Below are 27,698 nucleotides of genomic sequence, written 5' to 3'. Positions count from 1 at the left end.
GTTCAGAAGTGTTTGCTATAACGTGGCAGTCACATACACACACACACACACACACTTGTGGTGTAGACCTGACAGAGGTCAGACGTGGGTCACGGCGGTCCGTAGTGAGTAGCCGAGGCCAGTCCGTTGCCCCCCTTGCCCTCGTTCCCCCTCTCCCATTTCACACGCGTACCTACTCACTGCTAGGTGAACAGGGGCTACATGTGAAAGAAGATAAACCCAACTTATCTTCACCCGGCCGGGGAATTGAACGCCGGCTCTTCTGGTTTTGAGCCAGACGCTCTACCCCTGAGCTACCGGGCAGTGTGTATCTACCGGGCCGTGTGTGTGTGTGTGTGTGTGTGTGTGTGAGAGTTGATGTGGGGGTATGACTTTGATAAACATTTTCTAACTGTTCTTTTTTTTTTATTCTCTCTCTCTCTCTCTCTCTCTCTCTCTCTCTCTCTCTCTCTCTCTCTCTCTCTCTCTCTCTCTCTCTCCCCCCTTGATATACATTCATTAGGATTAAGAAAATCCAACCAAGGCTGTATATAAACATTTTTGTTATCGCTCTTTTTTCTCTTTTCTCCAGAACTCTGCGGGTGCAGTGCAGGGCGTGGCGTGGCTAGGCGCGGCGAGGTCCTCCGAGTAACCAGCCGCAACTTGGGCCATTAGCAACTCCTTGAAGGAAAAGATAATGCGCGGCTCTGCTGACGCCGCCACTTTCTCAAGAGCTTCTCTCGTGAGCCGCTAGCTTTTCCGCCTCCTTTTTTTGGCAACAAGAGGAAAAAGAAAACAAAGGAAAGAGACGTCTTTTGCCTTTTTTCATAATATTCTTGCGAGTTGGAGTCCTTCGTTTCTTATGTGTGTAGCCTTTAGCAGGCCGAAGAAAATCGTCGATTGATAGATATACCTTTTCTTTTTATTGCTCCTCTTCTTGGTCGTCCACTCTCTGAAGGGTAACAAAGAAGAATAAATCATCAACGCGCCGTCATCGTTAACTGGCCGGCGCTGTGAACGCCGAACACGGAGCTTCACCACCATGTCCAGTATCTTCACCACCAACACCTCTACCTCGGAGTAACCATCCCGGGAATTCCCCGTATTCTGATTGGGCGCTAACTAATTAAGGTTCACCAGGTCGGAATCCTCTCAAAAACCGCCTCATTGATCACTTCTACCTCACGCCTTCAACTTAACCCCTACCCCCCCCCCTCACTGGGGCTCCTTGTAACTCATATCCCATTGGTCAGTCAGCATGACAAAAGCGTGGATTGGCCTTTGTATCGGCGACGCGTGAAGGCCACAGGGGGCGAGAGAAACCCCACTGATAGACTGCGCGAGTGTGAAGACTATCGAGGCGCGGAATTGGCTGCCGGGCCGAGCAAGAGAAAAAGAGAGCCTGCCTTCCTGCCTCCCTTCCTTCCTTGGCCGAGATGCTGTTGCGAGTCAACAAAATGTATACGTAATTAGAGAGCCAGGGAGATACAGAAGGGATGGAGAAGGAAGAGGGGCGAAATAATAAATGATGCCGCAGTTACCGTGAGGCATCCAGGGTAAAAATCCTCATGAGGTAAAAAATAGTCTGAAAGTTGCTAGTGTTTCCTTTCTGGTCGTATGCGTGCACGAGAACAAGAAGAGTCGAGGAGAAAGGCGGAGGAAGAGGCGGCAGGGTCGCCGTCAGCGGAAGGAAGAGGAAGAAGAAGCAAGCCGCGCACCCACCCGCCCGCCAAGCCAGACGGTTCAGGAAAAGTTTGTGAGAATTATGTCGAAAAGTTGCCCGTTGCTCGCATGTGTACTGCCGGCGGTATGTTGTTTTTAGACTAGTGTTTTTGTCTCCTGTCCGTGGGAAAGAGGAGCCGATCTTCGTGAGCCAGTGACGTCAACTAATACTGAGGAAAGAAACGTGTGACGAGCAGCGCGTCAAGGGAAAAACTTGACCGGAAAAAGTTTTGTTGTAGGAAGAGAGAAGGAAAGAGCAACGCGAAACAAGTGTTACTGCTGAAGGAGAAAATGAACCAGCAACAAAAAAGTTAAAATTCAGTAACTAACTTTACAAATAACTAAAGACGGGCGACTCAACCCTGGCTCAGTGTATCAGGAAGGAAGACGTGCGTGGTGCGGGTGTCTGTTGGTGCCTGTGTACGTGTGCGGCGTGAGTGTAAGTGGGCGGGGCGGCATCCACACACACAACACACAAGGCGAAGAATCAATCCGTAACGCATAAGGAACCGGCTCTTGGTCTCACTATTGACACGTCTCGCGCCCCTGACTCGTGGCGTCGGCAATATATCACCTCCACGGACTGCCTGCCACCCTCGCCTTGACGCTAACTGAAAGGATATAAAGTGGACATCAATGCAGCTCACCCCCAAAACGATCCTACTACCACCGCCACCACCGCTACCACCCACCCTCAACACGCCAACCACAAAAACCTCTGCACCGTGTGGGCATCGCGGATCCAGCTGGAGGAAATCAATGTATACCAATCACCTCGTTCTTGACACCCACGCATACATGCACGTAAACAAATATCCTGCAGACTCAGGCAGGGAACATTAGCTATTACTTATATAAGACATCTTGCTCGTGTCTCTCCCAAGGCAGTCCATAAATCTGAATCACGTCTGGAGCGATATGGATGACTAGCCCTCGCGCCTCCACCCCCGCCCCGCCTCACACCCCGCCTCAAGAACACGCAAAGAAACTGTCCGTGTCTGTGACTCTATAAGTGCCTCCATGACATGTGTGGACGTGTAACAGACGCTCTCACTGAAAGTAAAGATATTTAGGAAAAGAGAGATAGGTAGTGTAGTGAAGGTCGTGACGTGACGGCGTGTGTTAGCGCCTCACCTGTGCTGTGTTTGGGGATTATACCTGTGCATCGCTAACCGTTAACCACCACCACCACCACCACCACCACAACCACCGCCGCCGTCGCACCACCACCACCCACAATGGTGCCCTCGCCAGGACACCTTCTCGCCCTCCTCGCATGCTGCCTCGGCGTCACCCTCACCCCCGCTGCAGCTTACCGTAAAGGTATGTACGTTACTCCTTTACCTGGTATCTACCTATAATAGTTATTATCTACAAAGTCTTTTTCGTTTATTTCCTGTCGCCTTCAATTATGTTTTTTGTATTCATTTATTATTTTTTTGTAATGTATTCCGTCTTTAAACATTTTTTGGCACACTTGGAACGCCATTAGATGCAACAAGTGAGTTTGAGTAGTGCTCCAAAGAATTCATTGCATTTGTTCTCCCGAAGCACGAAGCAAAGTCATGTCAGCAAGTAGGAATATTATTCATGGTATAACCGTCGTAGGCAGGGCCCTCAAAATACAGGTCGTAGGCCAGTACAAGGCCCCTGAACATGACTTGCTGGCTCGCTGGCTCCAACTGATATAAATAAATAGTGGAAGAGATGTCTCAAGTTGAACGCATTGCCCTCAATAGACTTACATCGGGTCGTGAGGGATTACATAAACCCAATTATGTCACATCAAGGAAAGTTTGAAGGCCTTTGGTTTATAGCAAGTTCTGTCACGTCGCAGAGAAAGGCTGTTGCAAGTAGTAGAATCATACCCAAATTGGCGAGTCCTTGAAATGCCCCCCCCCCCCCCCCTCCCTCAGTCTAACCTTCATATGAAATTGATCCTCCATAACCTTGAAATGACCTTGATGCCCTTAACCTTTCATTCCCACCTCCTCAGGAAAGAATTATATTCATAAAAGCAGCAGGCACATCCATCACCCATGTAGGTTTGTTGCCTTACGAGGCTTCCCCCGCTCTCTGTTCATGGAGGAGCCAGGGTATCCCCCTCCCATTTCGCCGGAAGTCATCCGGACTTATGAGGCTTCCACATTCTCTTCTCTCTCTCTTCCCCTTCCCCGTTTCCATAGTTGTCTGTTTGTAAATGTTATTAGCTACTTAGCTACAAGCTACTAGCATTTTATTACCAGGAGTCTGATCAATGCCCACAAAAACAGGCACAACTCTGTGCATCACATCATTGATCAATGTTTTGAAAACTAGGGACAGGTCTGTGGAATTGTTGCAGAAAATCAGTACAGCTCTGCCCGTCCTCCTCCTTCTCCTCTCCATAGTTGTTAATTTGCAATTATAATTATCTACATAGAAATGACTACCTATTTGACAGAAAAATTTATTTATTATTCAATGTAAAAGCTATTTCTTTTCTTAACAGTTTATATTCCCCTTTTCCTCCTCCCTACCCTGTTCTCTTCCCAGAAGTCCCTTGCAAATAATCAATACAGTCACACACCTTTTTTTGCATAGTCGTCAGTTTGTTAATGTAATTATTTGCATAGAAATGACTCTACCTATCTGAAAGAATAGTATATATATATATATATATATATATATATATATATATATATATATATATATATATATATATATATATATATATATATATATATATATATATATATACATTTATTTATATATGTTATTTCTTTTCTTAACAGTTTCTCTCCACCTTCCCCTCCCCTCCTCTGTCCTCTCCCCGGAAATCCTCTACATGCCCTTTTTCCTCCTCCTCTCCATAGTTGTCAGTTTGTAATTTTGATTATCTACATATAAATAACTCTACGTATATGAAAGAAAAATATATATTTATTTATATAAGTGCTATTTCTTTTCTCAAAGGCTGTCCACCGGTCCCTATCGTACCCTGCCCTCTTCCCGGAAGTCCTTGCAGAAAATCAATACATCCATACACCCCCTTTTTCCTTGGTTGTCAGTTTATATATTTTTTTTTACAGTAAAGAAAACAGCTCAAGGGTAAAAAAAGAAAAAAAAAGCCCGCAAATCACTGCTCCTATAAAAATAGTTCAGAGGAGTAGCCAAAAGAGATATCAATTTCAGGAGGAGAGATGTCCTGATACGCCCCTTTTAAAAGAGTTCAAGTCGTAGGCAGGAAGAAATACCGATAAATGAAAATTGTTCCAGTTTACCTGCTTGAGGGATGAAAGAGTGAAGATGCTGGTTAACTCTTGCATAAGGGATTTGGACAGTATAGGAATGAACTTGAGTAGAAAGTCGTGTACAGCGGGGCCGCGGGAAGGAGGGAGGCATGCAGTCAGAAAGTTCAGAAGAGCAGTCAGCGTGAACATATCTGTAGAGGATAGAAAGAGATGCAACATGGCGGCGGCATTCAAAAGGTAGAAGACTGTCAGTAAGGGGAGGCGGTGGGTGAATGGGTAGCGTGACGGCGCCGCGTTCAGGACGACGCGAGTTCAATCCCCGCCCGGTGCCACCAAGCTGGTATTTTTCAGCCGCTGCTGAGTGGCTTAAAACTACCCACATGCTGTCCAGAAGACCACTATCAACCCGGACTCTAGATTCTAGGATTAAAGAGGAGCTCCGGGAGGGCAGCATGAGCCAATGCAAGATGGCGCCATTATAAACACTCGCCTGCGCCAGAGCGGGCTGGGCCGACCATCAGGCCCCACCGGGAAGAAGCCTTGGGCCGACCATCAGGATCCACCGGGAAGAAGCCTACCGGCGCAATAGGCCACGACGTAAGAAAAAAAAAAGAGGAGGGGAATTGATGAGAGGAAGAGCCTTAGACTCTACTGTGTCCAAAAGAGCTGTGTGAGTGGAGCCCCCCCCCCCCCCACACACACACACGTGGGATGCATACTCCATACATGGACGGACAAGGCCCCTGTATATGGATAGCAATTGTGCAAGGGCAATGAACTGGCGGAGACGGTACAGAACGCCCAACCTCGAGGAAGCTGATTTAGTGAGAGAAGAGATGTGAAGTTTCTAGTTAAGAGTTAAGGATAGCCCGGGGATGTTTAGTGTAGAAGAAGGTGATAGCTGAGTGTTGTCGAAGAATAGGGGATAGGTGTTTGGAAGATTGTGTCGGGTTGCTAAGTGGAGAAATATAGTTTTTGAGGCATTAAAGGACACCAGGTTCCTTCTGCCCCAATCGGAAATAAGAGCAAGATCTGAGGTCAAGCGTTCTGCAGCCTCTCGTCTGGAGTCTTGTAATTCCTGTTGTGAGGGTCTTCTGCTGAAAGAAGTTGAATAATGCAAAGTAGAGTCATCGGCGTACGAGTGGATAGGACAGTTCGTTTTGGAAAGATCATTGATGAATAACAGAAAGAGAGTGGGTGATAGGACAGAGCCCTGTGGGACACCACTGTTGATAGGTTTAGGGGAAGAACAGTGGCCGTCTAAGTAAATGTATTTATATACGTGTATAAGGAAAATAACTAAATTTTCTTAATTGATACAAGTTTATTAATAGGAGTCTGATAATAAAACCAGGTACACAAACATTACTGTGCATTACAATAATAATTGTAGCAGAAAATCCTATGGTCCATACACTTCACCATATGTCTTTGGTATCGGCCTTGCAGTAATGGTTAGCTCTCTGTTATCTGTAAAATAAAAATATATTACAAGTATTTTCACTTTTCCGGGAAGAGAGAGAGATTTACATAGATTTACATAGAAAACTAGACCACACAGACCCCATGGTCCAGACTAGGTGGTCTGTCCTTAAACCTAAGTGATTTTACATTAATCAAATGGCTACAAAACGTTGCTTTTCTACTCTAGTTAATATTAAGTTCAAGGAAGTGACGGTCGAGCTTGTTTTTAAAGGAGTCAATCGTGTTACACTGGACCACTGATGGTGGGAGCTTATTCCATTCTCGCACTACAACGTTGGTGAAGAAAAAATTGGTGCAGTCTGAATTTACTTGTCTACATTTGAGTTTTGTGCCATTGTTCCTCGTTCGCAAAGTGTCATCGATCATAAACAATTTTGTTCTGTCTACATTCGTGAAACCATTAAGTATTTTAAAACATTCGATCAGTTTTCCTCGGAGGCGACGTTTCGCAAGAGAGAACATGTTAAGGGTGGAAACCCTTTCTTCGTAGGAATTGTTGCGCAAGGAAGGGATAATTTTTGTTGCTCGACGGTGAACACCTTCTAGTTTAGCAATGTCCTTTGCATGGTGGGGAGACCAAAACTGTACCGCATATTCCAAGTGGGGTCTGACTAAACTATTGTAGAGCGGAAGTATTACATCTTTATTCTTGAATAAAAAAGTTTCTTTTAATGAAGCCCAACATTCTGTTCGCTTTATTTGCTGCATCGATGCATTGATGTGAGAATTTGAGGTTTGACGCGATTTTAATCCCCAGGTCCTTAACGCATTGAACGCTTGTGAGTTTAACGCCGCGTATTTCGTAATCGAACTTCTTATTTTTTGTTCCAACTTGAAGGACCTGGCACTTGTCTACGTTAAAGGGCATCTCCCATTTATCCGACCAAGCTGAAATTTTGTGCAAATCCTCTTGGAGGCTTTGCCTGTCTTCGTCAGTGAGAACTGAGTTACCAATCTTTGTGTCGTCTGCAAATTTACTAATGGAATTATTGAGTCCAACATCCACGTCGTTGATGTAAATAATGAAAAGCACTGGGGCAAGAACCGAGCCCTGAGGGACGCCACTAGTGACCGGCGCCCACTCTGAGTTAAATCCGTCAATCACAACTCTTTGTTGTCTGTTGCTCAACCAATTCGCGATCCATTGGTTTACTTGACTGTCAATGCCTACTTGCTTTAATTTATAAAGTAATTTATGATGTGGGACTTTATCAAACGCTTTCTGGAAATCAAGATAGACTACGTCCACTGATTTGGTTACGTCATAAATTGAGAAGAGATCGTTATAAAAGGTCAGTAGGTTTGACAGGCAGGATCTTTTGTTACGGAAGCCATGTTGTGAATCCCCAATTAATGAGTGGCTTTCGAGGTAACTCACAATTTTGTCTCTAATTATGCTCTCGAGTAGCTTACCTACAATTGAAGTTAGACTAATGGGTCGGTAGTTACCTGGTATTTTTTGTCTCCTTTCTTAAAATCGGTGTCACGTTAGCCTTTTTACAATCCGAAGGGATGATGCCTTGTCGCAAGGACATATTGAATACGGTAGTGAGGGAGGAGAGTATTTCGCTCTTTGTTTCTTTAAGCAGTATAGGATATACTTTGTCGGGTCCGGGACTTTTATTTGTTTTAAGTGAATGGAGTGCTTTAAGGACTTCATCGGTTGTTATTTCAAAATTAGGCAATGCATGCTCGAGATTTACAATAGTACTGGTGTTGGTGGTAGCGAGAGGAAGACTGTTAGTATTAAGCACCGAGGAAAAGTAATTGTTTAAGAGGTTTGCAATGTGTTGGCTGTCAGTCACTAGTGCACCGTCGCTGTTTGTTAAAGGTCCAATACCTTTAATACGCCTTTCTGTTGTTTATGTAACTGAAGAAAGACTTCGGATTATTTTTACAGTTGGCTGCAATATTTTCTTCATATCTACGCTTTGCTTGACCTACTAGTCTTTTTACTCGTCGCCTGGCATCATTATAAAGTCTAATGTTTTCGGGCGTGCTTTGTTCTTTCTTTAACTTGTAAAACAATTTTCTCTCATTGACTGATTGTTTAATTTCGCTATTAAAACACGGTGGGCTTTTGTTAGTGTTAATTCGCTTCTCGCACTAGGGGACGAATGTGTTATGATGAGTGAGTAAGTGATTTTTAAAGCTTAGCCAGGCTTCCTCTACGTTGCCGTCATCTGATAGTTGTATTTCTGTTAGTTTTTGTCGGATTTCTACGAAGTTAGCTCTTTTGAAATTGGGCACTTTTACTTTATTTTCAGTCACTGATGATTGAGCTCTAATGTCGACGCGCACTAATTTATGATCGCAAGAACCGAGGTGTTCTCCTACCGTGACATTACTGGCTAGGTTATCTTGGGTCGTTATAACAAGGTCGAGTATATTATTTTGTCGAGTTGGCTCAGAAACCATTTGGCTTAGATAATTTTCTTCTAGAAATTCGATCATTCTATGTGACTCGCCTTCTGTACCTGACAGTGTCGCCCAGTCGATATGGGGGAGGTTAAAGTCTTCTAATATCAGTGAGTCGTTGTTATTAAGTGACTGCCTTAAGACGCTGCACATTTCAAGGTCGTCATCGAGTGATTGCCCGGGAGGTCTGTAGGTGAAGATATATTTAAATTGACTTTTGCAATGTTTATTCGCACGCACAAATGTTCAACGTTACTGTTTCCCGGTGTTTTGTCAGTGGGTTGCAAATAGCTTTTGACATAAAGGGCGACGCCCCGCCTCTGCGGTTTAAACGATCTTTGTTGAAGAGTCTGTAGCCATCTATGCTGTATTCGGAACTTAAATCAATATTTGTGATGTCGATAAATGTTTCGGTTATAGCAATTATGTCAAAATTTTCTGTTAGAGCAAGACATCTCAGTTCATCAAATTTGTTGCTTAGGCTACGCGCATTGAAACTAAGGATTTTTAAGTTATCTAGAGGCTTGGTAATAGAGGTGGTGGTACTTGAGGGATCACGGTTACGAGTTTGTTGCGATGCACGGCGTCTATTTACACGGGCGGGGTGGAGGGACGTGGCAGTGACTCGTTTTTTGCTCGGATGACACGTACTGCGTCGTTGAGGAGCCTTCCGAATCTGGCTGCCCCGATGGGAGACAGGTGCAATCCGTCCCTGTGGAAGAGCTCACTTTGTCCATAGAAATTGTCCCATGCGTTGAAGAGCTCCACGTCAAGCTCCCTACAAAGAGTCTGTAAGCGGTTGTTTAGGCTGAAGGCCTTACTGAAAAAAAAAAAAAATATATATATATATATATATATATAGAGAGAGAGAGAGAGAGAGAGAGAGAGTGAGAGAGAGAGAGAGAGAGAGAGAGAGAGAGAGAGAGAGAGAGAGAGAGAGAGAGAGAGAGAGAGAGAGAGAGAGAGAGAGAGAGAGAGAGAGAGAGAGAGAGAGAGAGAGAGAGAGAGAGAGAGAGAGATGACTATACCAACTGCTGAAGGTCTCTCCACTTCCCATGAATCTGAAAAAGCTTGTGAGCCGCCAGACACTGAACGATACATGTGTCAGTGTTATTTAGGAAGGGTTTAGGGTTGAAAACTTGTCTTCTACCTCTTACAGCACTAAGGAACTTCACATAAGACCCCACCGCTTGTTGGGCTGCGTTTCTGAGAACTTTTTTCTAAGAATTTAGTTCGACCTAATTTAAAGCCGCTTCCTTCTACCTGTGAAACCTTTCTTCAATATTGTTTTCTACATAGCGCTGGAAACTATATAGGACCTCACCAATGGTGTTTCGTGTAGCGTACACTCGCGGGTTGTGTATGTAGTGTATTCTTTCTGAGTCTTCCCCTTCCATAAAGGGTTCTTTTCTGAGCTGAAGGGCAAGATTTATATATATTTCCACTGAGCCTGCCTCTAACGTATTCATTTCTTCGACAACAAGAGAAATAATCTCTTGCCGAAGATCCACTAGTGCTAATACAAGGTCCCTGCTATGAGAGGCTTAAACGTCTAAGCGTACCTCCGAGAAACTGTTCTCAATAAAGCCTCGTCTACTTATAAGGTGAAGCCCATGAACGTCTTCAGTGTGTGCAGCTCCATCTGCAGAATAACAGAGAAAGTTAGAGATAGTGAAATTATAACGAAAATTCATTAAACTAAAAGGATTTCAAAATTATATTTGCCTTCATTATTTCCATGGTCAAACCATAGGGTCCAGGAAGGGGAGGGTCATCACTATAATGCGTGCCCGAGAAACGTGGCCCAGCACGGTGGGGAACACAAAGGAACACAAAGGAAGAACAAACAACAGCAGACCTGCTGGTCCTTACGAGGTTGTTTGTGACAAGCTACACTAACTATCTAATCAAAGGTGGAAGATGAAGGACAGCAAAGGCGAAGACTCCTCCCCACCCCCCCATCCCTCCAGCCAAAGCTGGCAGGAAAGGAAAAAGAACCATGCAGCATGGAAAAACTGCATGGAATTTATGTAGGAAAGAGGAAAGAACTACCATTACTGCTACCACTAACCGGGCGATAAAAGCGGACAAGGACACCAGTATTCGAAAGAACTTAACGTTATTACGACAATGAGTAATATCTTAGTTGCTGGTTGGATTCAAAACACTTGTCTAATCTATTCTTGAAGGCCGTAACTGTTGTACTATCAACGACATCACAAGGTAGAGAGTTCCAAACATTAACAACTCGATTGAAGAAGAAGTGTTTAGCTTCGTGCGACGAGAATCTTTTACCACTTATCTTCAAATTGTGATTTCTTCTTGTTCTATTTGATCGATCAATTGTAAAGTAATCTTCCGCATTAATATCACTGAATCCTTTGAACATTTTAAACACTTCTATTAGATCGCCTCGCATTCTTCGTTTTGATAGGCTGAATAAATTTACTTCTTTAAGCCTTTGTTCATATGACAAATTTCTCAACCTAGGAATCATCTTTGTTACTCTTCGTTGGACCCGTTCCAAATTTAATATTTTTTTTTCTGTAGTAGGGAGACCAAAACTGTACACAGTACTCTAGACGGGGTCGAACCAACGAATTATACAGTTTTAATATTACTTTTTCCGATTTATTATTAAAGACTCGTCCGATGAAGCCAACCAATTTATTTGCAGTTTTAACTACCTCTGAACAATGCTGACCGGGCTATAAATCGCTTGATATAGTGATTCCAAAATCCTTTTCTTTACTTACTGCAGAAAGTTGTTGGCCATTCATGACGTACCGAACGCGATTGTTATTTTTTCCGATGTGCAACACTTTACATTTCTCAACGTTAAATTTCATTTGCCATTGATTGGCCCAACGTGCAAGTCGATCTATATCTGATTGTAAAGCTTCTTCGTCGAGTATCGCAGTTACTTTACTAGCAATTTTTGTGTCATCAGCAAATTTTGATACTTTGCAAATGAGCCCATCATCGATATCATTAACATAAATTAAGAAGAGCATGGGGCCAAGCACTGATCCTTGAGGTACGCCGCTTTTGACATCGAGCCAGTTAGATGTAACACCGTTTAGAACTACTCTCTGTTTCCGCTCAGAGAGCCAGTCCGCAAGCCAATTGTGAATGTTACCCGAGATACCGTGCGCCAGTAGTTTGCTGAGCAATCGTTGGTGGGGGACCTTATCAAATGCCTTTTGAAAATCCAGATATATGATATCTAATGATCTGCTTTCATCGAACACCTCAAAAATATAGTGAAAAATATCAAGTAAGTTAGTCAAACACGAACGTTTACTACGGAAGCCATGTTGCGAATTATTTATTATATTATTTTCTTCGAAGAATTTCACCATATTGTCGCGAATGATAGTCTCCATTAACTTACAAACAATAGATGTCAGGCTAATTGGTCGATAGTTTCCAGGATGAGACTTGTCCCCCTTTTTGAAAATTGGTGTGACATTTGCAAGCTTTCAATCCGACGGAACTTTTCCAGCTGTTAAAGATTTATTGAATATGATGGAGAGCGGTTTACAAATTTGATGTTTGATTTCTTTTAAGACCCTAGGGGTAATTTTGTCTGGACCAGGAGCTTTGCTTACTTTAATCTTTTCAATTGTGCGTAAATGTCACTTTCTACGATGAGCACGCCACTTAACATCTTTTCGGTCCTTCTAACCTCCGGCGGTTGAGGTGATAAACAATCTTCGTCGGTAAATACGGATGCGAAAAAGTTATTTAGGATTGTAGCCATTTCATTTTCATCGTTCGTGTGGTTACCATTTTCATTAGCAAGCGGTCCGATACCACAAGTGAGTGACTTTTTATTTACATAGCTGAAAAATTCTTTAGGATTAGATTTACTTGTTTCCGCTATATATTCTTCAAGATTTTTCTTGCTTCGTTTTATTAATTTCTTGGTTTCGCGGCGAATTCTGTCCAACTCTAGTTTGTCAGCCTCGCTCTGAGATGATATGTACCTACTGTATACGCGTTTTTAAGAGATAGGCTATTTTGAATTTCGTTATTCCACCATTTGGGTTTCTTCTTAGAAGCTGAACGTCTGTTACGATAGGGTACGCATATGCTTATGGCATTGTTCAATATTGTGGTGAAGTCCCCCCAAGATTTATCAATATCTGTTTCCGCCGTGATTTCAGTCCAGTCAGAATTATTTAGAATTGATCGAGTCTTGCAAAATTCGCTCTCTGATAATCAGGCACCTTTTCTTTACTAGGAGTTACTTTACTTTCTTTCATATTGATGCTGAATGTGATTGTTCGGTGATCGCTAGAACTAAAAATTGGACCAACATTTACTTCGTTAACTAGATCAGCTGTCGTTGAAAAGATAAGGTCAAGTGTATTATTTTCCTGAGTCGGTTCTTGAACGTGTTGATGTAAATCCCTTTCTAGTAAATTTGAGTACAGGTAGAGCCCTGTAAGACAGTACAAAGGTTAAACCCATCTTTTCACTGGCAAGTTAAAGTCCCCAACAATTACTGCCTCGCAACTGCTACTTGTTTCTAATAATAATTCACTTAATGCGTGGTCGATATCAAGAGTCTGCCTTGGCGGTCTGTAGATAAGTCCAATTACTATTTTACGAGAGTTTTTTTTAATTTCAATGAAGACCTTGTTTACATTGGTTATAATATCTGTTTTCACGGATACTGGATGGGGAGAGTTGTGGATATAAAAGATAACGCCTCCACCCTGTCTGTTCTCTCTTTCATGACTAAAGATGGTATAACCCGGTAATCTATATTCCGCAATGAAATCTCTATTTGAAGTGTCTATCCAAGATTCTGTGACTCCGATGATGTGATAATGATTTGTAGCTGCGAGGACTTCTAAGTCTTCAAATTTGTTGCGTAGGCTACGAGCGTTTACATAGCAAGCTTTAATGTGATTCGAGTCGGGAGTTTTTCGGGTTGAGTGCACCCTTACGGTGGAGCTGCTGGTGTTCTCGCCTCCGCGTTTTTTGGCTTTCGAAGAGCCACTTGGTCACAGAGCAGCCTCCCGAAACGGGCTGCTCCAACAGGGTTTAAGTGAATGCCATCAGGAAGGAACAAGTCCGAATCGTAGTAAAAATTGTTCCACAAGTTAGCGAACTGGACGTTTTCTTGTGAGCAAAGGGACTGAAGTCTGTTGTTTGTGCTGAAGGCCTTACTGTAAAAGCTAGATTCGGCACCGACCCTCGGGAGGATTCCTGAGATTATGATGTTACTGGCATCCGTTTTACGTTTATACTGCTTGATCATGCGGCGGTATTTCTCAAGCAGTTCCTCAGATAGGGTTGTCTTTACGTCATTTGTCCCCGCGTGAATGACAAAGAGGGTGTTTCGGTCGGCATTTCTCGTGACATCATCGCACGCTGCGGTGATGTCGTCCAGTCTGGCACCTGGATAGCAGTAGCGTTTTCTGCGGCCGTTTCATGAACGACCACAGAACTCAACCAGCTGGCCACGCACCATGGAGTCCCCAACTAAGCGAGTCTCAAACTTATCCTCCATAGTGCCTGCCAGCACCTGGAACCTATTGAAGGTAGTGGGGGTCAGTAAATTCTTGGTTGCCTGCTTCGGTTTGGCTCCATTCCTTACAGGTTGGAACCCGACATCCTGTGAAGCAGGAAGAGGAGCGTTAAGTGGGGCAGGCTGGAAGTTGTCCTGTGAGGCAGGCTGGGAGTTAGCCTGTGAAGCAGGCTGGGGGTTAGCCTGTGAGGCAGGCTGGGGGTCAGCCTGTGAGGCAGGCTGGCGGTTGTTCTGTGAGGCAGGCCGGGGGTTAGCCTGTGAGGCAGGCTGGGGGTTAGCCTGTGAGGCAGGCTGGGGGTTAGCCTGTGAGGCAGGCTGGGGGTTATCCTGTGAGGCAGGCTGGGAGTCAACCTGTGAGGCAGGTAACACGTCCTCCCGTGAAGCAGGAGGGTCGTCTGGAGAGGGCACAGTCTCAGTGGAGGGCCTCTCCACCATCGATAGTGGAGTCACTGCCACATTTGTTAAAACAAATTCCTGAAGGTAGTCGCTAGGATGCGAGATATCACGACTACCACCTGCCTGACTGTCATCATCTCGTCTGTGGCGTTTCGAATGTTGGCCTAATCCAACTGTAAATGAGACACGATGACTTGACTTTAGGAAAAGAAAATAGAGGGACGTTTATTCTAAGCTAATTTACGCACACAAGGATCAAAGCCAATAAAAATAATAGTAGGTTTACCTTGCAGGCTGGACATTGTGTAACTCTATTCGGTGGACAGTATTGGAAATCTCCCACATTTGGTACACTGATAACACAAATGAACACCATCTGGATCTAATTTCCAATGATATTTCTCACACCGTTCTGTGTTGAGTCATTTGGAGGGAAACTGGTGAGGGAGTGGAAAGCACTTGGTCTTAAAAGAGTAAAAGTTACCCACCACTGTTTTTTTTTTTTTTGTGTTAATAAAATAATAGCATTTACTGGACCTTTTATAAATAAATATATGATTATTTATTTATTTTTTTTCAGATAGGTGGGGTCATTTCACAAAACATATTTCTGTGCACATAACTAATTTACTTTAAGTCAAAACTAACAGCTATGGAAAGGTGGTGTGGTGGAAGTAACCTTTATGGAGAGGAGGAGGAGGAAGGGCATGTGGAGGATTTGCGGGGAGAGGACAGGGGAGGGGATGGGAAGGTGAACAGAAACTGTTAAGAAAAGAAATAACACACACACACACACACACACACACACACACACACACACACACACACGCACACACACACACACACACACATATATATATATATATATATATATATATATATATATATATATATATATATATAGATATCTATATATATATATATATATATATATATACTATTCTTTCAGATAGGCAGAGTCATTTCCATGCAAATAATTACATTGTATGGTGTGTGGCTGTATTGATTTGCTGCAAGGGACTTCCGGGAAGAGGACAGAGTAGGGAGGGGGTGAGGGGACTTATATAGACAGACTTATATAGATAACTAAATATAATTTTCTTTCAGATAGGTAGTCATTTTTTGTGTTGATAATTATAACTGCAAATTGAAAACTATGGAGAGGAGTGGGAGGAGGAGGAGGGGCAGAGATGTACTGATTTTCTGCAACAATTGCACAAAGCTGTCCCTGGTTTTCAGAATATTGATCATTGTTGTGATTCACGGAGCTGTGCCTGTTTATATGGGCATTGATTAGACTCCTGTTAATAAACTGCTATTTACCGTTAAACACTCTAAAATGAGATAGATAATAACATTTACAAACTGACAACTATGGAAAGGAGGAAGAGGAAGAGAGGGAGAAAAGAATGGGGAAGCCCATGGAGGTAAAAGTAGTTGTCCTAGCAATGGTGAATATAGATAAAAAAATAAACTTCTATCGTCAATATAGGCATTCCTTAACACTTATTATAAAATCTTACTTATATGCGACTAGTGAAAGTTGATCCTTCACTCACTAGTTAGAGTAAAGGATAGAGGAAACTTGGTATATCCTTCTGATGGTGTTATTGATATTTGTATCACTTTAGAAAAACTGTTCAGAGAAAGAGTGTCAAGCAACAATTTAGGGCAGGGGGCTATTAGTAAGTTAGTTATTTCAGTGCTGGCTTATTGCAACCAAAAAAACATATTCCCCACCATAACTAATCACATGTATGACACAGACCCTCAGGAAAACCACCTGCGTCTGTTAGTTAAGGCAGTTGCTGAGACATATTTGCAGGTACAGTTTAAGTATGATGCTACACAGATAACTAATAAATTAGCAAGTAATGTTAAGGTAAGGAGCCGTCAGTTGTACACCAAACTTATTCATTTCAGTGGCCAATAAATACAAACCAAACCTACTTTCAATTTCTCTTGTTAAATTTAGGATGGATGATTTTATAATAGTGTACTTATAATTATGTACTTTACAATTAACTAATAAATCAGGTATTATTAGTTGTGCTATGAACATTTATTATCCACAAAAAGATATAAAATCAGGGTTTAGGTTACTTGAAAAATGGTCGTTAATGCATGTACGGATATTTGTATTTCTGATATGTAGCTCATCGCACTGAAAATACTTATTTACGCGCATGAGTACTTGTTTTAATACAATTAAATATTAATTTGAAAAGTACTTGAAGTAATAATAAAAATGTCTTAGTCTAAAAGCAAGAAAAAAGTTGTAGTACCTTATCAGACAGCGAAACAATTGATAATTTTTTTTAATAAAGCTACTGATACTAAGGGTTGGCGCGGCCATCCTGCCAGTCCTGGGCGTTGGCCAGCGCGGGCAAACTGGCTTCACTTTCCTGGGACACCTCACCCAGCTCGCGCCGTCTCCTCCTAATCCTACCTCCATGGGGAAGCCTCATAATCTCGTAGGATTTCCGGCGAAATGGGGGGAGGGGGGGGATGCACTGGCTCCTTCATGAACAGAGAGCGGAGGAAGCCTCATTAGGCAACAAATTTCCATGTGTGATGGACGTGCCTGCTGCTTTTATGAATATAATTATATTCTGAAAGGGGTGGGAATGAAAGGTTAAGGGCATCAAGGTCATTTGAGGGTTATGGAGGATCAAGGTTATTCGAAGTTTAGGCTGAAGGAGAGGGATGACGTCATTTCAAGGACTCGACAATTTGGGTATGATTCTACTACTGTTGCATACTAGATGATCGTCCTCGTTCACGGACATGTCACAAATAATACACGATGCCCAGCAATTCAATAGCCTTGGAGTCTAGTGTACATGTTCATTCATCGAGGCGAACGAGGAAAGGTGCACATCACGATAAACGGCTCCCTCGCACGACTAAGAACGAATAAAATGCACCACACTTGCCTCTGCTTGGCGTTTATGGTCCTTTAAGGTGGTGGTGGTGGTGGTGGTGATGTTGGTAACTGATGTGACGAGAGGCGAGGGATGGCAGTGAGATATGAAGTGCTATGGGTTAATGTTAGGTGCCGGGATGTGTCGCGCATTGTGGGGCGTTCTGCCTCGTGCTGCGTGGGATGTACTAAGGTGCTGATATGTCTTGTTTAGTAGTGTGGTGTGATGATAAATAATGCACAAGATGTAAATCAACTATCCACACACTTTAAATTCTCGTTATCTCATCTCACCACATTTTGCCTCTTTCATGGGGTTCATGAGGTAATGGGACTCTGGTGGAGACTGCCTAAGCTACTTCTCTCGACTGGTGATGGTGGTGGTAGTGGTGGTTGTGGTGATGGTGGTGGTGGTGGGGGCGGTGGTGTGATGGTGCAGAGGCACGTTATCATCACCGCCAGATGCTATAGTTTTGTGGCGCCGCTTCTGCTGTTGCTGCCAATGATTTTATTTTCTTATTTCCATTGTAGTCCCACTGGTCTCGTTACTTGGACTGTGTCTGTCTGGCTGTCTCCCTGTCTCTTTCTGATTTTTTGTCTGTGTGTCTGTCTTCCTGTCTGTCTGTCTAGTTGGTTCCTTGTCTGTCTGTCTATATGTATGTATGTGTGCCCGCGTGGGAGTGCTGACAGGGTGTTGTTGTAGGGCAGGGCGCGAGGGGTGGAGGGACAATAAGGGGGGCGATAAGAGAAAATAGGCCTATGATTGGAATGTAATTATGCCGTCATTACTTCACTCACTTTTTCCTTTCATCCAAAGTTCATGTTTTTTGTTGTGTACCGATATACTGATCTCTCTCTCTCTCTCTCTCTCTCTCTCTCTCTCTCTCTCTCTCTCTCTCTGTGTGTGTGTGTGTGTGTGTGTGTGGCTCATCCTCTACACCTGTGTATCTTTTATTCATGGTATTTGTAAACATGACCATTTTCCTTCTTTTTTTCATTTTATGTTTTTTTTCTTCTTTGCTTTTATCCGATCTTTATGTCCGAACTTTTTTGTCTTTACCTTTGGGTCCTATGATTTTCCTTTGTTTCACTCCTACTCCCCATCACTTGCCCAATCCTACTCCTCTTTCCAGGCTTTATCCTCTCTTTTACCTCTCGTTTTCTTTTCACTCACTTCTTTTCATGCCCTTAACCTCCTATTCCTCACTTTTTGTTTTCTCCATTTGCCTATTTTTTTTTTTCTTTTCCGGCCTCATCACATACTGTTACTTTCAACTATTCCTTTCTCCTATCTCTGATCTTCCTCTATACTTTTCTTGTTAACGACTTTTAAGCGTAATTTTTAACGTGGTTAATGTAACGCGTTACGTTTAAGTTTTAAAGCGCGAACTGCTGCCTCACGTCAGGTCCGGTGTACCGTTGACTGCGTTCTCCAGTTGATTGAAGTGGTTGAGACAACACAATAGCCTTTTAGTTAAGTGATGTGTGGCCGAGCGGTAGCCGTTATAAGTTCACTTTAGTTCACTTTAGTTCACTTTAGTTCTCTTTAGTTCTCTCTCTCAGGTTAATACAAATACCAAATGTATTTTAACTATATTAACAGTTGTATACAAGGTTTACAGTTTACGTGAGCGAGACGCACGAAATCAGACAGCCACACCGCTGCAGGGCGCGGAGCGGCAGAGCACCGCTCGCCTGCCCGTCACCCGTCTTCTCTGCCTTCTCCGCGTTGTCCGCCCGTTTTATTTGCTTGTAGTTCGTCCGGAAGGGTGTGGGTTCCGGTTGATGACTGTTGATGATAGTCATCATTTGCTGATCCTAGTGTCAGTTCATCACAGCTTCCCACGGCCAAAAGCACGACGTGTTGTTAGACATCCTGTTGTGCGACACCGACCGGGTGTCGCCACACGTACAGTCATACATACACATGTACATTATAATATACACATTACACTCTCTTACCTCCCCATTTCAAGTTCTCCTTCCACCTCGTCTCCCTTTATCTCATCTTCTATATTCTGCACCCCATGCTCCGACCTCAGCTTGTCATACTCCTCTTTCTTTCCTCTTAACCTCTCCCTTCCTTCTCTCCTTTTTCCTTCCATCCTCGTTGCAGGCTCTCTCTTCACCTCATCTCTTCTTCCTTCGTCCTCTTCCCTCTTTTCCCCTCGCTTCCCCATTCCATGCTCTCATCTTTCCTCGCCGTACTCCGTTCTCTACCCTGTTCCCCGTCCATCTACTCTTCTTCTCCCTCCTCCTCTTCCACCTCCTCTCTATTGTCCTTTTCCTCCGCTTTTCTTCTTATTTTTTTTCTCATCGCCGCCTTTGTGCTCGTTCTGCAGCCTTCGTTCTATATTTTTCACTCCCCCTCCCTGTCTTTCCACTCGCCGTATTGTTTCTTTATTCAGTCCATTTGTATCCCACCTCTTTATTGCCTCTCCTCCTTTACTCTGACCATTCTTCCCTCTTCCCCTTTAAGTCCCTCCCCCCCCCTCATATTCTTTCTCCTGTCTGACCTTGACGCCAGTTCATGCCATCTCGCCTGTGCCTTTCCTCATTTCAACACCCGCACATTTCTTGTTTCACCTATTCCACTTTTATTTTGTTTGGTTCTCCCCTCGTACCATTCGCACCTCTTCATTTCTCATTCCCAGTTTTTGCCTTTGCAATCTACGTGTATTTTTTTCACTCACTATTACATCCTCACTATATTCTTATTCCACGTGCACCTTCTTTTCTTCACCCATTCCTGCATCATTTCCCCTTCGGTCGCGTGTCCCCCTCTCTCATTCCTGTTATATCATCATCTCCACGTTTCCACTCCTCCACCCATTCCTATCCCCTTATCGCCCTGCGTGTCCCATCCATCCCAACAACAATCACCTAAACTTTCTAAACAACGCTCCCTCATTTCTTCTTCTCTGACAGTACCTTCCGTGGAACCCTTCCTCCTGCCGCTCTAGCTGTCCCATTATCCTTCTATTTAAGTTCACCGCCGTTGTGTGCCCTGCACTTCTCTCCCTTGTGTGTCAGTCAAGTCTTTCAAGCTATGAAGGGGGCTTCATGGTGTAGTGGTTAGCACACTCGGCTCTCAACCGAGAGAGTCCGGGTTCGATTCCCGGGCGGAGTGGAAAAATTTGGGCGGCTTTTCCGATATCCTGCGCCCCTATCCACCCAGCAGTGAATGGATACCAGGTATTAATCGGGGGTTGTGTCCCGTCTCCTGGGATCTGTCCCCTTCTCTTACAATTCCTTCCCCCTCCTGTCTCTCCGGCATATGACCACAGATGTTGCGCCGACTAAACGAAACTTTTTTTCAAGCTATGAATCGCAGACCTCAGTTCAGATCCTTGTAGGGAGGTCAACGCACAGGCCACCATGTTGTTCATCTCCCCTGTGGCGGATTAGAGGAATACATTAGTAGCGAGGGAGATTTTTCAAAGTTTGATTGTGGTGTGCTGTTATGACACAGATCTGGTAGGTGATGTATTGCACTGGCCACCGCGCATCCATTTTTTCTGTTGTCTCCACTAAAAATAAAAGCGGGGAGGGAGTAGCAGGGGAACCATTTGAAAGCTAAAATGAGCTTTGTAGCAATGAGTCCTTGTATGGAAGTCAGTGCACGTCACTCCGTTCTCCGGCCCATTCCGTGGCGGCTGGGAGGCAAGACGAGCGAGGAAAACCTTGTTAAGCTAAACCATTGTGGTTTATGTGTCTTCTTAGTTAGTCCTTAGTGTCCGCGGTGAGTCATTCATTTTCGTCACGGACTCGATGACCGAAATGACAGAATGAAGCACTAACGTATCACAGTTTACCGCATACTTCACATAATGCAATTACCCTTTCTTCCTTTCTTCCTTCTTTTCTTTCTAATTTCCTTCCTTTACTCTTTGTGTGTTTTTATTCCGGTCTCCATTCCTCTCCATCGTTATCCTCGCTAAAGGCTGCAGTGTGACAAAAGTAAACACTGAAGCAACACAGCTTTGCGTGCACTTCAAAGACTACACTCGTCCTGTCCTCCCTTTTTGCCTTCCTGCCGTACTCTATTTCTGTGTTATGTTATTTATGTTATCTTCCCTCTCTGTCATAATCCAGACCACCACCTCACAATGATCGTGTTTCCTATATGCTTTCTCCTCTTCCTCCACCCCCCTCCTCCTCCTCCTCCTCCTCCTCCTCCAACCATTCCCATTCCAACTATCTATCTCTTTCTAATTTACCCTCCACTTAGAACCTATCGCTGCACCTCTTCCGCTCTCCTTTCTCCTCCTCCTCCTTATTCTTCTTGCCACCCTCCTCCTCGTCCTCCTCCTTCTCCCTCGCCTCTCACACCTACCCCCATGTGATGAAGGGCTACGTGAACGACTTCAGAGCTGTAATCTTCATAAACGTGATGTAGCAGTGAATCCTCGAACGAGGCTAAAATAAAACCGCGCAGACGCACTTCCTAAACAGTACATTAGGGGGTTATATTGCTTCCTTCGCTAAGACTGTCGTCGTCGAATAGAAAAGGGTGTTAATAGAAGAGAGGTAGAAAGAGCAGGAGGAAAAGGAAGAGAAAAATAAACTGGGAGTCATACGGAAATGATTCATCGGAAACTGATGATGGATGTGACGTCACGGCTGAGCGGTACGTATAGGGCTTTGTCACATTGCTGCCAATGCAGCGGTCTTCTCGCTGGATCTGGAGTCTCTTTTTTGTAAAAGCTCGCGGGGATTAAAGTCGTCTAGCGTCCTTCGTATAATCCCGGTGGATGGTGTGTTTGTCTGGCGGTTTTCTAGTTGGATGACATATTGAATCCGAACATTGTTACTCATTAAAGTTGACACCGAAAGGGAAAAAAAAAAAATAAACACCATGATGAAAAATTATTTGGTCGTGTATATAAAAATATATGCATTTTAGGAAGTTGTTACATAATCCTGATCTTGGAAATTACCTGAAAAACGGCCAAGGTGAAGGCGTTCCCTTTTGCAAATTTTGTCGTAGCCTTGTGTCTCATGAGAAAACTATAAAAAAAAGATATATATATATATATATATATATATATATATATATATATATATATATATATATATATATATATATATATATATATATTGTCGGGCTCCGATACAGCCTGCTCTGCCTTTTCAGCCTATCAGAAAAAAACTAAAAACTGAAAAACTGAGGATTCAGAGTTTAATCCTTCACATCTACTGGAAAGTTAAAATAAAATATTTTCATCTTTTTGTCTTAACTAATCCTTACAAGTGGGGTCGGCGGCTCATATATGTTGTCGCCAGCAACTTCTGTCATCTGTGTCCTCCTTCACCAGGCCTCGTGTATCTCTCAATTCCATCTTTCCACCTAAGCCTCTGTCTTCCCCTCGCCCTTCTCCCATCTACCTGACTTATCCACAGGATCAGCCTCCTCTACCCAGGTCACATGCCTCCCATCAGCCATCGCAGCCTCCTCATCTCTGTCCTCTCCGGCTGTTTCTCCTCGTTCCTCCTCATCACTAAGGCTTCTGCACCAGACAGTTATAGTGGCCATACTACTATTGTGTAGATATTTGTTCAAGCTTATATTTTAAATATGTTTGTGAGTATACAGATATAATAAATACCTGTATAATTAGTTGTACCGTCAAAAGTCGTGTTACTTTAGATGCATAGATGGTCAACAAGATAAATTTAGTTCATTTGGTGTAAAAAGTTTTTTAAAATATAGCGCTTTTGGGATCCAACTTGCTTTTAAGGCTCAATAGCAGGATTGTAAATTTACATTTGGCAACACTGCGTCGCCCCATGCGTTTATGTCAGTAACATTCAGATTTTGGGAAGGTCACGCCGCCCCGTTTTGCCAGAAATCAGTGTGTGGAGCGAATACTGTATTCAGCATCATACACCTCCTTGAGAGAAACCGTGCACACGTGCTGCGCCCAACTGCAAGGGAAATAACATATCTGGGCCGGGAGTCTACATGTCCTTCCCCAAGGACAACGAGCTCTCCTGGTGTGGCGTCGAATTCGGCCCCTCTGTCGAAGTGTCCCAAATTGAACTGCGCATGCGTGGGTTTTGCTATTTTGTAAATTTCATTCACTGCACTGTCTTTTAATAGCTTATAATAAGCTTACCTTTGATCGTATGATTGTCCTTCTGTCTCCTCAGAGTTCTTTACTGATTCAAGGTCAGCTTTATGGAATACTCTCCATTCAGTAGTAGCTGAGCTATGGGGTCCATGCCAGTCTTGAATTTGCCATTTTTTCACGGAAACTAGCATGATGTCTTCCCGCCATATTGCCTGGGACAAACGTGGATATCAACACTTTGATAGTAAACATTGAGTTCTGCGTACACACAAATCAGGATGGGACGGAATCCGAGAGTGGCATGGAACTGGACACCACATCGGCAATGGCGGAGAGCCGTCACCAGGGACAAACACACACCCAGCAGGAACGGTTAAGTGAGTACCGGTGTGGCGTCGAATTCCGTCCGTCTGTCGGAAAACGTCCGAAGTTGAACTGCGCATGCGCGGGCTCTGCTATTTTGTCCATTTCATTCACTGCACTGCCTTTCAATAGCCTATAGTAAGCTTAACTTTGATCTTATGCCAGCTTTTATGAAAAAATAAGCCAAATTCAAGGCTGACAAGGTCCCCGTAGCGCAGCTACTACTGATGGAGAGTATCGCATAAACCTGATCTTCATTCAGAAGAAAACTCTGAGGAGACAGAAGGACAATTATAAGATCAAAGGTAAGCTTAGTATAAACTATTAATAGACAGTGCAGTGAAAGAAATGGACTAAGTAGGAAAGCCTGCAGTTCAATTTCGGACATTCCCCGACAGACGGACGGAATTCGACGCCACACTGGGCTGCTGCATTGTGTCTTCATTGGCAAGAAAATAGTGAATGAAGGGCTGTTGAACTATAAAGGAAGGATAACATATAGGTGGTAACGGAAGTGTATAAACCCGCGGTGGCAGACACCACCCGCTCGCTGTCTGGTGCAAGCTCAGACATCCTGTTATTATTATTATTATTATTATTATTATTATTATTATTATTATTATTATTGTTATTATTATTATTTACTCTTAGCGTTGGGGAATAATGATATGACCAAATCCTACTCCGCCGCCAGTGACAACAACGGCGCAGCGCGATAGTACTTATTTATCGTAAATAATCAAACTTAAGAAATTTAAGTAAACTAAACTAACCTGACCTAATCTGATGTTACTTCACAAAATGTAACTCAGTCTAAGGCGGGAGGCGGGAGGCTGTGGTTGAGTGGATAGCGTGACGGCGCCGCGTTCAGGACGACGCGGGTTCGCACCCCGCCCGGTGCCAAAAGTTGGAAATTTTCAGCCAACACCGAGTGGCCTAAGACTACCCACATGCTGCCCAGAAGACCACCTATCAACCCGGACTCTAGATTGTAGGATCAAAGATGAGCTCCGGGGGGCAGCATGAGCCAATGCAAGATAGCGCCATAATAAACAATTGCCTACGCCACAACAGGCTTGGGCCGACCAGGATCAAAGGACACAGGGTCAACCAGCGCGCAGAAAATGACGTCAGCAGGAAGAGCGAAGAGAGATGAAATAGAAAACGAAAGTATATATTCATTTTTCATCGGCCAATCAACGAGTAGTACTACACACTACCACACACCACCACACTGCCGTCAAGTTCCCGTAGGAATGTTCTGAAGAATATAATATAGAATATAATGCTCTTTGAGACACAGAAAGTTGGTGTTGTATAAAGAAATATATATTTTCTTGTCATTTCACATTAAAAACAACCTGAAAATGACATAAGGTAAGGGAAAGAAGGGAAGATGCTGTCTTCTCTGATGAAATTTCGCATTATTTTGACCGCTAGGCAGCGTTGTCCGACTCTAATTCGTGGCTATGACTTTAATCCCGGAGCAGAGCTGTTATTTTCGTATGTTGGTGCGTTCTCTTGCATCATCTCTTAACATAATCATCATGTGCGGGCGAGGAAATATATAATTTTGGAATATTATAGTTGACAGGAAGCTAAAACAAGGAGAAAATTAGAGTTGGCTCAGAACTCGTACATGCGAACTGTAAACACAACTCCTTCCAACGAGAATTCGTCTGTGCCGCTGGATAAGGGGCATATACAAAGGATTAAGCACAGGTGATCTGTAGTCATCCTCAAGGAACAAATCGTCGAATTCCTCCATCTTCCTACTTCCAACACTGTGCACTCTGAGTATTTGGGTCTGAAAAGTGATGTACACGAGTTTTTCCCGGGCGGTGGCGCCTGTCGTCTGGCAGCGGGGCTGTAATTCGTTTTCAGTAAAAATGCTGTTTTGTATGCGATCGTTTGACTTGACGGTGCCACTACTGAAAACGCCTTATAACTATTTCAATGACAATGAAATGCTACATCTAGAAATGATTGAGAAAACTTATCAGAAAGTACAAATTCATATATAAAAAAAATATAAAAAAATGACAATTTATATTCTTCCCTGTCTACACTAGCTATCATGTTCGTGACTTATCTGCTCTCTTCCAACAGCACCAGAGTCTAGCTGTGGAATTTCAATGTGGCAAATTTGTCATATATAAAAGTAAAAATAGGTCATCAGCAATTGCCATGGATCAAGGCAGGAGCAGAATATTGGACTTTTGAAAGGCACTAGCGGAGTCATCGGCCTTATCGAAAACCAATCTGCATTCAGACGATGGCAAATTGAGGTTCCAGAACTGGTGCGCATTGTTGAAGAATTTGATGGAAGTTTGTAGAATGATCAGGCAAGTGATAAAATACATCATCATGAGCAGACTCATTCTGTATAAGACACATTTCACAACCAGGTTTCATCTTTGGTAGCAAGTATCAAAGACATGGGCAATCCGTTTGAAGAGAATTGCAATGATTTCCTTGTGTTATATTCCGGAGATATTGTAGATATGGATGTAGTCACCACAGTGTACAATGTGAAAGATATTGGACATAAATGTTTCCAAAAAATTTGGCAAGATCGGTTCAAAGAGAGATCAAAGGCAGTGACAAACGTAATACCTCAGAACAACCTTTTAAAATTCAGTCGCAAGAGAACAAAATCAAAATCAAAATCTCAGCTGGACTTGGCTTCACTTCAAGATGATTGTAATCTATTAGCACGTCTCTATGTTTCCTTTCAATCCAGATCCATTAACCTGGATGACTTCTTCATCCATGAGAATCATTCATACCCACCATCTCTGTCAGATCATGGTAACCTGAGGTTCGGCAATAAGTCTGACCAACTCACTTGTCTTGAGGGTACCACACGCCCTGTTTCAGACTCACCACCCGCAGACACTATAATACTTGATGGGCCTGCAACGGTTCACATTTTGCTGCCTAAAGGTAGCAAGACTTTCAAAGACTATGCAACACAGATGCTTATCCCATACATCAGAAAACAGCTTCAGAATGCTCGCCGTGTTAATTTAGTTTGGGATGTCTACCTTGCAGACAGTTTAAAAGCAATTTCACGTCAGAGGCGAGGATCTGGCATCAAGCGTCGGGTTACTGGAACAACCACAGTTCCAAAAAAAAAAAATATATATATATATATATATATATATATATATATATATATATATATATATATATATATATATATATATATCCGGTGGATCCTGATGGTCGGCCCAAGGCTTCTTCCTGGTGGGGCTTGATGGTCGGCCCAGCCCGTTCTCGCGAAGTGAGTGTTTATAGTGGCGCCATCTTGCATTGGCTCATGCTGCCCTCCCGGAGCTCATCTTTAATCCTAGAATCTAGAGTCCGGGTTGATAGGTGGTCTTCTGGACAGCATGTGGATAGTTTTAAGCCACTCGGCGGCTGCTGAAAAATCCCAGCTTGGTGGCACCGGGCGGGGATTGAACTCGCGTTGTCCTTAACGCGGCGCCGTCACGCTATCCATTCAGCCACCGCCTAGTTCAGTTCCTGCAAGATACCATAAACAGGGAATGAGTTGTTTG

At 43.4% G+C, this 27,698-nt stretch overlaps 1 protein-coding gene and 1 non-coding gene across 2 annotated transcripts in view; one reads left to right on the top strand and one right to left on the bottom strand.

Moving 5' to 3' along the window:
* Positions 1-230: 230 nt before the first annotated feature.
* Positions 231-303, bottom strand: Trnal-caa (transfer RNA leucine (anticodon CAA)). The gene has a single exon. It is a non-coding gene; the product is annotated as a tRNA-Leu (tRNA).
* A 1,322-nt stretch (positions 304-1,625) lies between these two features.
* LOC126995289 (kin of IRRE-like protein 2) overlaps positions 1,626-27,698 on the top strand; it is a 251,711-nt gene continuing 225,638 nt past the window's right edge. The window contains exon 1 of the mRNA XM_050854778.1: positions 1,626-3,024. Coding sequence (XP_050710735.1) covers positions 2,940-3,024 — 85 coding nt within the window. The 5' untranslated portion in view covers positions 1,626-2,939. The remainder of the gene's footprint in view (positions 3,025-27,698) is intronic.

The sequence above is a fragment of the Eriocheir sinensis genome, chromosome 7 (genome assembly GCF_024679095.1).
Source record: "Eriocheir sinensis breed Jianghai 21 chromosome 7, ASM2467909v1, whole genome shotgun sequence".
Lineage (NCBI taxonomy): Eukaryota > Metazoa > Arthropoda > Malacostraca > Decapoda > Varunidae > Eriocheir > Eriocheir sinensis.
Note: the sequence above shows the minus strand (reverse complement) of the source record. Positions and strands in the feature narration are given on the sequence as shown.